Source organism: Zonotrichia leucophrys, chromosome 1A (genome assembly GCF_028769735.1).
Source record: "Zonotrichia leucophrys gambelii isolate GWCS_2022_RI chromosome 1A, RI_Zleu_2.0, whole genome shotgun sequence".
Lineage (NCBI taxonomy): Eukaryota > Metazoa > Chordata > Aves > Passeriformes > Passerellidae > Zonotrichia > Zonotrichia leucophrys.
Genome location: NC_088170.1, coordinates 39,427,389 through 39,439,783, shown reverse-complemented (window position 1 = coordinate 39,439,783; position 12,395 = coordinate 39,427,389). Strand labels below are relative to the sequence as shown.

The 12,395-nt window shown below is 52.6% G+C and overlaps 1 protein-coding gene across 1 annotated transcript; it reads left to right on the top strand.

Annotated features, from left to right (window-relative positions):
• Nucleotides 1-156: 156 nt before the first annotated feature.
• On the top strand, nt 157-2,524 carry PDXP (pyridoxal phosphatase). The gene is made up of 2 exons (XM_064702439.1): nt 157-746; nt 989-2,524. Exons 1-2 carry the CDS (start codon nt 170-172, stop codon nt 1,312-1,314), a joined length of 903 nt encoding a protein of 300 aa, XP_064558509.1. The 5' UTR covers nt 157-169; the 3' UTR covers nt 1,315-2,524.
• The last annotated feature ends 9,871 nt before the right edge of the window (nt 2,525-12,395 follow it).

Here is a 12,395-nt window from a genome sequence, read left to right as displayed (position 1 = left end):
CCGGCCCTGGGCCCGGCTCTGCCTGTGGGAGCGTCAAGGCCTCCCATTGGTGGCGGTGGCGGGGCTGAGGGGCGGTGATTGGCTGCGCGGCGGGGCGGGGCGCGGCGGGGGGCGGTGATTGGCTGCGCGGCGGGGCGGGGCGGGCTGCGGCGGCGGCGGCGGGGGCAGCATGGCGAGCTGCCGGCGGCTGAGCGGCGCGGGGCTGCGCGAGGTGCTGGGCCCGGCGCAGGGGCTGCTCTTCGACTGCGACGGCGTCCTGTGGGCGGGCGAGCGCGCCGTGCCCGGCGCCCCCGAGCTGCTGGAGCGGCTGCGGCGCAGCGGCAAGGCCGCCCTTTTCGTCAGCAATAACAGCCGCCGCTCGGTGGCCGAGCTGGAGCGGCGTTTCAGCCGTCTCGGCTTCCGCGGCGTGCGCGCCGAGCACGTCTTCAGCTCCGCGCTCTGCTCCGCGCTCTTCCTCCGCCAGCGCCTCCTCGGCGGCGGCGGGAACGGGAGCGGGGCCGGCCGCGTCTTCGTGCTGGGCGGCGAGGGGCTGCGCGGCGAGGTGCGCGACGCCGGGCTGCGTCTGGCGGGCGAGGGCGAGCCGGCACCCGGCGAGCCGGTGCGCGCCGTCCTGGTGGGCTACGACGACCAGTTCACCTTCGCCAAGCTGGCGCAGGCCTGCGGCTACCTGCGCGACCCGCAGTGCCTGCTGGTGGCCACCGACCCCGACCCCTGGCATCCGCTCAGCGACGGCCAGCGCACCCCCGGTGAGCCCGCGCCCCGTCCCGCGCCGCCCCGGGGGGAAGGGGCTGTGGCGGGGGTGGCCTCGGGTGGGGTTCGCTGTCCCAGGTGAGGGCGAGGCGGTTCCCTGAGCGGCAGGGCCAGCAGGGATGCCCTGGCAGTCCGTGCCAGCTCCCGAAGCGGGGCTGCCAGCATCCCTGTCCTGTGGCGGGGCCCGGGTACTGAGCTGCCCGCGGCTACTTCTGTTCCTCCTGCTTCCCTCCCGCAGGCACTGGCAGCCTCACAGCCGCAGTGGAGACGGCTTCGGGCCGCAAGGCGCTGGTGGTGGGGAAGCCCAACACGTACATGTTTGATTGCATCGTGGAGCGTTTCGGGGTCGACCCGTCCCGCACGCTCATGGTGGGAGACCGTCTGGAGACAGACATCCTGTTCGGCAAGAACTGCGGCCTGGCCACCATCCTCACCCTGACAGGCGTGTCCCGCCTGGAAGAGGCGCAGGCCTACATGGCCAGCGACAGCGCCGCCGCCAAGGATCTGGTGCCCAACTACTATGTGGACAGTATTGCAGACTTGATACCAGGCCTGGATGAGTAACAGTTTGTACATGTGAGGGCAGAGGGGTCAGTTCCCCATCCCAGATCTCCATCTGTTCCCATTTCTCTCTCACTGCCCTATTCCCTTAATCCCCGGGTTCTTCATATGCCAACATCCTTCTTTGGGGGCAAAATGGGAAGGGGATTGGCAGGAGGGGACAGATTTCAAGTTGTCTCCTTTCTGCTGAGAGCTATCCATGATGGACTGAGTTCTTGTCTCCCTCATTGCCAGCTGCCATCATCTTTGGAAGAGAGCTGGAGTCCTTGAGGCTGCTAAGGGGGATCAAATCAGTGTCTGTGTGGCCTCTCCAGGGGTTTGGGACTGGCTGCTTTAGTTTTATTTTTCCCTTGGATAACCAGTGGCAGCTTTTACTGCTGTCCTTTGAGTTGTAACTCTTTAATTCTTAGCAGCATCCCTGCAGTCCTTGTGGTAACCCCCTCCTTGCCAGGGGATTGGCTGGCACTGTCACCCACCTGGTGTCTGTCAGTGCCAGGGCATGTGGAAGGAGTGTGCCAGACCTCTGGAATCATGAATGAGAGCATCTCTGCCTTCCACAAGTGAAAGAGAGCATTGCCTCATCTCTCCTCTCCCCTGTTCCTTAGAGAAGTTTCCCCCCCTACCCCCTGCCCCGACCCAGTCAATAACTGTGCCAGTGTCCATCTGAAGGACAGAAGAGACCACTTTGAGGGTTTTTTCCTGTGCCAAACAGACAAGCTGTGACTGCACAGTGGGTCTGCAGTTGTACCTTGTTTTCAGGAACCCTTTCTGAAGGGGCTTTTGAAGGACAGAGGGCTCCTAGGCCATGACAACACAGCACTAGTGAACTGTATGACTCTCCCTGGCTGCCCCTTCTCAGTTGGATTTTGTCATAGTACAGTGAGAGAAAAGTGCTGATGGGGGTCTGTGCTCCAGCTGCCGGTGTGCAGGTGAGATGGTGATGATGTTGTCACTGCTGTGAATGTGTCACAGTCCTCAGAATCATTCCTTGCTGCTTTGTCTTTCTACGTTTTTTTTAATTTCTTGATCTAATTTATCAAACTTATTTATTGTTCAAATATTGTATTATTTGTATAAATTATGCTGACTGGTTGCACCAAGGGGACAGAAGGGAGTGCCTTTGGGCATCCCTTACTGTCCATGTCCCATGTCGATGTTCTTACACTCACTGTGTCTCTGTATATAATAAAGTGTGAGCATAGGCTGGAAATGACCTCTTTTTTCACTCATGGTCCCATCAAGATGAAACTGCCCTAGGTATCTTTGAGCACTCACAGGTGAGGACGTGGCAGGACCTTTCCTCACTCAAGGGGGTGCTGCTGGGTAGACAAGACAGCTGGGTGGTGTCTTTGAGGTGCCCTTTGCTGGATCACTGGTGCCTCAGCACCGCCTGGCGGGGCTGTGGTGCAGAGTGCAGGGTCCAGCCAGGTCACCTGGAGCAGTGAGCAGTGCAGCCCTTGCCAGCTGCCTTTGCATTTCACAGGGGACATTGCTGGGAACAGTGACCTCTTGTGCTGCACCTGAAGGCTGCCTCTGCTGGTCAGGTGGGCCCCAATGACCTGTGTGGCCCTGCTGGGCTAGGGCTGAGGTGCCACCTCTGTTATGTGCATAGAGGGGCTGAGAACTGCCCAAGCGAGGTTTTACTGTGACCTTTCTTGACTGTGCTGTGCTTTAAGTGACAGGGAGATGGCTGTGACTGTAGCCCTGGGGTGACCTTAACTGGACTAAATCTTGCCTTGTCCTGGGTTTGTCCATACTCCCAGCCCAGGGAGAAAATGGATTGGGTAAGAGTTGGAAGTGACTCAAATGTGCTTTGCCTCCATTCCCCATACAGGAACCAATTGTCCCCTTTGTCTGCCAGACCCCTTTAACTGCTGTTGATGGGAACCAGGCATCACATCTCAGGCTGGAGAGAGCAGCATTGAGTGTTCAGTAACTGCTCTGTGTCAGGTACTGCACTGTCAGCTCACATGGGAGGATTGCATGCAGCTTATTGTCCCTAGGATAGTTCCAGGTGCCTTCTTTGTTTTTTCTGTCCAAAATAACCTAGGAAAGAGCCTTTCAAAATAAAAGAACATCCAAAGAGCTTTCTGAATATTGCCTGTCATCTTAATCAGTCGCCTTTGTATATGACCATTTCTCTCTTTTGTCTGTCCCATGTCCAATTAGGCCACCAGAGGACTGGTAGTCCCTTAATGAGTACTTGACCAACACTTGCATCATTAAGTAGAGCAAGATTGAGACCTAATGTGTCTGCTAACTTGGCTTGCCAATCTAGAGATACCCAGAGCCTGGTTTATTTTTCAGAGCTCGCAGTTCTTGTATCAGGCTGAAGTGCTGTTGTTGTGACTTTGGGGCCACAGCTGGAAATGCTCAGTATGGCTGCAAACTTCCCAGGCTGAATTGGTTACTTGTGGGTGTACAGAGGAGACTGTGCACAGTGAGAACATTCCCAAGACATGCCTCCTTTTTTCTAGGGTGCTTTGAGGGTGAGCGTTGCCTGCTCTCTTCTTTCCAGTTCTCCCAGACAGCAGATGGGATGCTGGAGGCTGTAGTCTCCCAGGCTGGCACACTGGAAACAAAACAGGAAATCCAGTAGCTGGTCAGAGTGTTCCAGCCTGTGTTTGGGCCATCTCCAAAGATACTTTGGGGTTTGTCCTTTGGATTCCAAATGGTGAGCCTGCAGAGTAGGTTTTTTTCATGTGACTGCTGCTGAAAACACAGCTCAGCAGGGGTGATGGCTGATCCCTATCTCTTGTGACCATGTAGCTTCTTTTCATCTGCTGCATCTCTCCATGAGGGCTTTGCTATGAAGCAGAGGTGGACTTGGAGCAAAGGGTTTATCTGTCCTTGCCTTGGTTCATTAGACATTAGATAGGGATGACTTCTGTCCTGTGTACATCACTGCAGCTGCTCTTGCTCTGAACGGGGATGGAGCAGCACTGGGGTCCATCAGGCCTGCCAGGCTTTGCTTTTGTGTGGCTTCTCCCTGCTACTATTGCTCCTGCATGTACTGGATGTGCATGTGAGCAGATCTTGTCAGGAAACTAGACTGACAGCACTCCTGGGGTAAAGAGCTCCCTGTCCAAGCCTGTCAGACATCCATACAGCCACTGACAATAAGGGTCTGTGATGCTCAGGGGCTTCAGGCTTTGGTTCCCTCTGGGATAGGTCTGATAGGGCTGCAGATAACATCTGCTGTTTAAACTGAAAAAAGCAATGGTTCTTGCCTAAGTCAGCTGATTTCTTCTTGTCTAATGCAGCTTTTCTTCTTGGGTTGAGTGTTTAGGGAAGCAGTGCAGTTGCCAGGGAGGACAGGGCTGTGAAATGTAGCACACAGGAGGGTGGAGCAGATGGGAAGCCCCACTTGGTGTAGTGTGGGTAAAGGTATTTATTTTCTCATCCTCAGAAAACTGCATTGCCCTTTCCTGCCGTGCAGCAGAGACAACAGCCAGACAGGTGGCAGTTGTTCCATTAGACCAGGAAACTCCTATCCTCCATCCATAAGTGCAGTTACTGTGGCAACCACTGGCTGGATGATGTCAGCTGCAACTTGCTGAGCATTGCCTGCTCTGGGCAAGGCTTTATTCCCTTAGTCATCTTCGTGCCCCTTCTCTGGACTCTCTCCAATATGTCTCTGACTCTCTTGTACTAGGGAGCCCAGAGCTGGACCCAGCACTGGACCCCAGATCCTTTTCTGTCGTGCTGCTTTTCAGCTGAGTGGTCCCCAATATTTACTGGTCCCTGGGTTACTGTTTCCCAGATGAAGGACTTTGCACTTCTCACTGAATTTTTTGAGATTCCTGCCAGCCTGTTTTCCCAGCCTATCAAGGTGGGTGGGACCACAACCCTCTGGTGTGTCAGCTGCTCCTCCCAGTTTTGTGTCACCAGCAAACTTGCTGAGGGTACACTCTACCTTATCTTACAGTTCATTAACGAAGATGCCAAACAGAATAAATACAACAGTATTGACCCCTGGGGGACACCCCTAATTACAAGCCTGCAGCTAGACTTTATGCCACTGATGAGCATTCCTGAGGCCCAGATGTTCTCACAGTTTCCTGTCCACTTCACTGTTACCTCAGCCAGCCCATACTTCCATTACCTTCTGTAGGAGAATGTTGGGGGAGGCCAGGCCAAAGGCCTTGCTGAAGTCAGGGTTTATGTCCACTGCTTTCCTCTCATCAAGCAAGCCAGCCATTTCATCATGGAAGAGTGTCAAGTTGGTCAAGTGACTGACACTTCAGGAAAACAACAAACGGGCCCAAAGATACTGATCGGTGAGTAGATGCCTTTAACATGAGGAACTAGAGATCATCCTGGCTGGGAAGCTGTTAATGTTCAGCCACATGACATGGTAATATAACTGGCACAATCTGGAAGGTGTTGAGACTGGTAGGACAGAGGAGGTTTTTTTGCATGGGAAAGTGCCTCCAGAGCCAAGAAAGGATCATGATCCTAGGAGCTCGCTCGATACTTGCCCAACCTGATGTGAGAGTCCCCTCTGCCAAGGCAGGCAGCTCTGGCGCCACCCTGTCCCGCAGCAGCTGGAGCACAGAGGAGGAGGAGAAGGTGAGGAGCAGCAGCCTGTTACTGCCTGCCCTGCCAGCATTCACTCTTCCTCCAGCAGCAGTGTGGGTAGAAGTCCCTCCTCTGCAGCACAGCTTCCCTTTCCTCACTCTTTACTCAAGGCATTGGCCCATCCCCACCATAACATGGGGTTTCAGGTTCCTCTTTGCCATCTCTCTATCATTATCCATTTTTTCCCTTCCTTACTGCTATCTCATTTGCTCTATGGACTCTGACCCCAGAAGCAGCCCAGGAGAATGACATGGCTATGCACATCTAGAAACTGCTACTGTTGTTGGACTCTGCCTGGGAACTGTGTGTGTGGATAATGTATTGGAAGTGCCCCTGGCAGACAAGCTGTTTTCCTTATACTCCCTGGGAGATGGTGAACTTGCTGAGGGAAATTAAAAACCCTTAAGGACTGCACCAGCTTTCAGAGTTGTACTGCTCTTGGTAGCTTCCGTACCCCACTGCAGCAAAGCACTGTCAGCTCTGTAAGCCTGCAGCATGGAGACAAGGGAGATGTGATGCCAGAAACATTCCCAGATCACAGGGCAGCTGTCTGTGACCATCCAGGTTGTTCTGCCCTGGGGTTTAGCCTGCTGGATGTGCAGCTCCAGCAGCTAGCAGTTTCCAGTCTGTATAGGATACTGCTGAGCACTGAGATGCTCTCGTCACACATTGTGGGTGAGAGAAACCTGTCCTTTTAATGTTGTCCATCAGGTCACTCAAAGTCCTGTGCCAGCCTTTCTGTCCTTGCTGAACCTCTAGCCTGGCTTCCACAGAAGCTGGACTGAAAATGGTACCTGGGTAAAATTTATGGCAGGAATTGCACCTATACTTGAGCTGTTTCAAGCAAGATGAAACAACTCAGATCTGTGTTTCTGTTTCCTCCAGGTACACTCCACTGCCATACTACAGCTGCCTATGTGCAAGTAAGGTAGTTTATCCCTGCAGCATAGCAGCCAGAGGAAACTGAGTCTTTGTGGGCTGTAGATTAGAGATTTCCCACCTGCTGGGACATGATTGTGGCCCTGGCAAGATTTCCTTCATGAAACAGAGGTGTTCCTGACTTGGTGTCCTTCTCTGGCCTAGTGTATGGAAGCTTTTGATTCTACTGGGTTAGAGAAACATGTGTGTCTTCAGGGTTATAGTGAGAGGGACTCCTGGAGGTGTCCTAGGAATCCTGAGAACTCTTGAGTGTGATTAACCCAAGTCTGTTCTCCTCATTCTGAAAGGACATCCAGCCTCAAAACACTAAGGACCCTCTGTGCCATTGCTTCCTACCTCAAGTAAGAGTGGTGAGTCATATTCCTGCTCTTTCAGGGGCTAAAAAATTCCTTTGCTCTACAAAAATTTCAGGCCAGGTACTTTTTTTCTTTTTCCTTCTTGGTCTGCACAGGACAGAGCCTGTGAGTGGCACAGAGCAGTGCCAGTCCCTACTTGTGCACTTGCCAAGGCTGGAGGTAGGCATGTGAAGAATGGCAATATGCCACTGTTCAGCACTGAGTACAACTAGAGGACCGTGTGCCTGCCACAGTCTTGGTTACCTGGAAACTGACACAGCTCAGGAGACAGGGTGGCCCATACTCCTCCAGGATAGTGTAGGCTGTGTTTAGGTTATTTCATGATGCCTTGCAATTCATCACAGTCTCATTAGCTGCCTTCCCACAACAATTTCAGGGCTGAAAGGACCATGTCATCGAGCAATCCCACATTGTGTTTGACTCCTCTTTGGCCATAAGCAATTCTGAATGCCCTTGAGCCGATGTTGCTGGAAATCTGCCTGTTAGTTCAGGTTCTTGAGCTACTTTCTTGTCAGTTATTAAGAATTAATAAGGTATTAAGGATTAGAAGAGCTTCCTACAGAACTAGTCTTCCTCTTGGTCACTGTCACTTGCTGATGACCCAGCAGCAGTAGAACAGTCCTAGAGGAGCATATCTGATCCTTGGGTCAGCCCAGGGATTGGGGTGGCAGGTAGCACCTGGTCCTGGCTGGCACACCCTTTAAGTAGCAGGATCTGAGGCAGACCCCATAGTACTACTTGCTGATGCAATTCAAATCTCTGTAACTACTTCTTTGGGTGTGTTACAAATTTTCCAGGACAGCATGTCCAGCAATGGGACACAAACAGCATCAGGAAAACCCGTCTGATTCCTGTAGTGACTTAGAAAGAGATACATTTACCTGGAAAAGGAATACATGAATTACCCTGGGACTTCTTCTGGCAGCAAGCCTCCAAGCTCAGAACATGGGGGCATCCTGTCTAATATCCATAATTCCTCCTTTTTCTGGGCAATGTTCGGCAATGCAGAGGGGTAAGACACCTGCAAAGGATCATCCTTATATGCTCCTTGTCTCTTGGACTTGGATGCTATGCCAGGTGCAATAAGTCAATTAGACAACTCTGGTAAGGCATCAGTCTAGGGATGTCATCCTCCCATCCTCTGGACTATTGTTCTTTAGGCTGAAAATAAATCTAGACGTAGGAGGCTCCTGTATTGTGTTCCCATTATGCTGGCTGGAATTAATTGACACCAGATTTTTCTTCCATTTCATAATATTCCCATGAAATGTTCTCTTTCCTTTTACCTTTCTGTTACCACTAGCAGGGCCTCCACTGCCTGTCTGCTCCTTGTATGATGGTGTGAGTTGTGCGTCCCTGTCACCATCCAGCCCACCAAGACCAGCTGTCACCCTGTCCTGTAGCACACAGCTGGCTGATACCTAGAGGCCTCGGTGTGGGCATGGTAAGAGGCAAAAATACAACTGATTAGAAAGAAGTGCAGCTGAAATTGCTCTCCAGCAAGACCTCACTTTCACTGTTGCCTGAGCCTACTGTCTGTCTGTTGTTCTCAGTAGGAGGAAAGGAGGGGGAGGTTCCACATCAGCATTTCTCCATAGATCTGTAAACCCAACACAAGCTGGTGCTGCAAAAACCGCAGTTATTTTCACATCAGTCTGATGCTCAGCAGCAGGAATGTTTTCATGACAAGACAGGAGGCTTGCCAGGCAGGGGTGAACAGCTGAAGGCTGGAGAGCAGAATGAGAAGGTGTGGGGTGTCATCCCAGCTGATATGAACGAGCTCACAGAAATATGGACTGATAAATGGCAGCTGGTTGGGGAGAGTGCGAAATTCTGTCCCTTTGCACATTCAAATCTTGCATTCCTCTGAGTTGTTCAACAAGACCCCTTCCCATGAGCTGAAAAGCTGGATTTATACCCACAGACAATTTTGGCTGTACTTCTGGTGTCAGCTTCTTTTACTAGACATTGTTGACACTGCAGGGCCCTAACTACCGCTGGCTCCCTGGGTGCAGGCAGCCCCCTGCAGCTGCAGCTCCCTGCTGCAGAGCTGGTTCTCATCACAGCTCATTCTTCCTTCAGCCCACAGCTCTGCTCGGCAGCGGCTTGGTCACGCAAGCGTCTCGCTCAGGAGAGCTTGGCTGCTGGCAAGCACAAGGCTGTGTCCTGGACAGCAAATGGCACACAATGTGGCCAACAGCCCTGCAGTCTGCATCCAAGTCACAGCTCTCTTTTGTGCATGCTTAATCAGCTCCTTCTGTGCTAGGCATTTTCTGTCACACTTCCAGGGGACCATGCCCTCCACCAGTGCTCTATAGTTTAATTGCTAGAGATGTATGCTTTCTAGTTTGCGCATTATCCTCCTTTCAAGAGCTGACTTATGCAGTACTCTTCATCCACTCCTAATGAACACCAGATACCCCGCTTGCTGCTTTACTCGTTGTTCCATCAGCTGCATCACTACAAGAGTTTCATCTGTTTTTCAGAACTGTAGCACATTGGTTTTGCCTTTCCAAGTCAAAGGGAAAAAGGATGTAATCTGTTCAGGCACTGCTGTAAACCCCTTAGCAGTAGTTTCAGGTACTTAAATCTCTGTGAAGGGAGCAGGATGGGAGAAACATCCACAGCCACCTGCCATCCCCTCTGAGGGGTGCAGCAATCCCAAATGCATGTGCAGTGCTCATTTCCAGACTCACATGGAGGGCAGTTATTGATCCAGCAGGTGAGCAGCCAGATTGCACAGAACAGTGCCCCTTCTCCTCTGCAGCTACACAGGGCTGGCCAGACACAGGGAAGGAGAGCAGCTGGGACTGTGGTTGCAGGATGCTGGAAGCTGCACGAATGCAAACTTGATGATGTAATGGCAGCCTTCACCTTCATCCCAACTCATTCACTGGTGCCCGGCAGGTTTGCCCTTAAGGAGTGATGTTTCAACAGGAGGAGGCCACAGACAGCCAGAGCAGGGCAGCTGTCACACCACTGAGGTTGCCACCACAGCATGCCCAGCTCTCCCAGGGCTGGGAGAGCCAGGGCTGTGGTCACTGCACAGCCAGCCGTGAAGCTGGGCTTGGCACCCTGGTGCAAAGCAGAGAGGGAGCTCATCGCACTTCCTCAGGCAGAGCTGAAACCTGCCAGCTGGGCAAAGGCTTGCTGGGGAGCTGGGGCCTGTCAGTGCTTGTCCTGCTTGCAGACAGAGCAGGACAGGGACTTGGTCCACCTGCAGCCAGGGTGGTGTTGAGATGCCACCAGCAGTGGGAGCCAGGGGAGCCACCTGTGCAAGGTTGTTGTTTGTGATAGGTGTGCAGGTGCAGGTGGGTGAGAGGCAGGCTTTCATCCAGGCACCCAGTTTTCCTGTGATAACAGCCAGTGTGCCAGCACTCTGCAAAACGTACAGCTGGAATTGTTTTGGTGGGTTATGGGAGGAACCCATGGTAATCCTCCAGGGAGGAGTTTCCTTGAGAAGTCTGGGGGTTCCCTGTTCTCATCCCAAAACACTGCTTTTGGGGGAGAAAGGATGGCTCACCGGCCATCCTCTCTCCCCCTGACCAGGCCAGCTCTAACTCTCCCTTGTGCTGCATGCTTAAGCCTGCATTCCCACCAGCACTGCTGGTGCTGCTGAGAGCTGATCCATGGTATGACAGTGCTGGAGATATCTGTTTAGGAGATATCATTTGCTGTTTCTGGAACCATCCATACACAAACCAGAAGACTGAACAGCATTGCATTAAAAAGAAAAGTAGAAAACAAAAGCAGTGTATTTCATGTTTCAGCCTCTTGGAGGGCCCAAAGGGTATACTGTATTTAGAAATATTACAGAAAGCTAAAAAGATGTATGAGCCCAGCTGTGAAATGTAATACACTTCTGCTTTCTGGCATCTCCTGGGGTTCACCCCTCCCTGCCCACTGCAGGTACCCATACCCTGGCACAGTCCTGGGGCTCTGCATGGCTGGGCTGAGCCACCCTTCCTTGGGCACTCAGCACAGAGGGAGGCCCTACAAACATACAGGGTGTCATTCTACCTTTAGCAGACCTGTGCCAGGCCAAAAAACCCCAAAGGACACCAACTTTTCTGAACCGTGTGTGAGTCTCCCCTGAAAAAGGGAGAGCACATGCCCAGCAAACTAGGCTGTCCCATCTCCAGCAGCTCTCACCCCCTGCCTAGAGAGTGCTCATGGCACATTATTTGCCAAGAGCCTGCCTTTCTCAGAAAATGTCCAGTGTCCCCATGAGAGCATCACTCAAGTTACCCTTCTGTCTAAAGAGGGATGGTCAGCTCACAGCATGGCCAAACATATTCCCACTTCTGTATGGGAACATCAGTGCAGAGCCCAGCATCTCAGTTTCACCCTGAGAGGTAAAACCATCAGTCTCCCAAGTGAGCTAAGATGCACCATGTGCTAGGCACAGCCTAACCTTTCTGCAGTGGGAAACAAGATTCACAAAAGGAATCTTGATGAGGAGCTGGTCAGCATCCAGGCTCAGTCCTTGAGACTGCTCCCCAGGCAGCAGGAGCACACCAGATTTCGTCAGCTCTTCCCTCACATTGCATGCTTCCAAGAGATTCAGCATCTCTGAGGCTGACCTGACCAAACCTCATCAACCCTGTGATTCCCAAGAATGGGAAGAGGAGTTGGCTTTTCTCCGTCAGGGCTGCTCTGAGCAGAGCCAGGGATAAGGAGATGGGAATGCAGCAGCAGCAGAGGCCCTGCATGAACTCCATCTCCTTCTCAGCCCATGAGACACATCACAAGGATGGTTCAGTCTACACAGAGCTTGTAGCAACTCTCAGGTGTGGGTGTTTTCGACAGAGAGACTTCCAGAAAGTGCTAGGTGCTGCCTGTGGTTTCTGTGCTGTGTGTGGGGTCCATGCAGGGCTGGTGGAAGGAAAAGAGTGGATAGTGATGAAGCAATGGTGAGCTTGAAGGATGGCCAACTGAGACACCCTGAGAAACAAAGCAAGTAATAAAATCCCAGAGAAAACAGCACTCCGCACCCAGCCGGGCCCTCTCCTGGAGCTGCCAAAAAGGCATCCTTGGCTCACAGGTAAGCAGTCATAAAATGCAGGGAGAGACTTCCCAGGGAGGGAAGGTTTTACCTGTCGAGCAAGTTCATGGGTACCCTCACCCACCAGCAGGGAGAGTTAAGCATGGCAGGCAGTCATCCCGCAGCCCTCAGCACTGCACGGGGAGAGGGGAACAGAGCCCTCT

Excerpts from the sequence above, each read along its gene's own strand:
- PDXP (XM_064702439.1), top strand. The coding sequence starts at position 170 with ATGGCGAGCTGCCGGCGGCTGAGCGGCGCGGGGCTGCGCGAGGTGCTG. Across the intron at positions 747-988 it reads CGACGGCCAGCGCACCCCCG|GCACTGGCAGCCTCACAGCC; the intron begins GTGAGCCCGCGC and ends TCCCTCCCGCAG.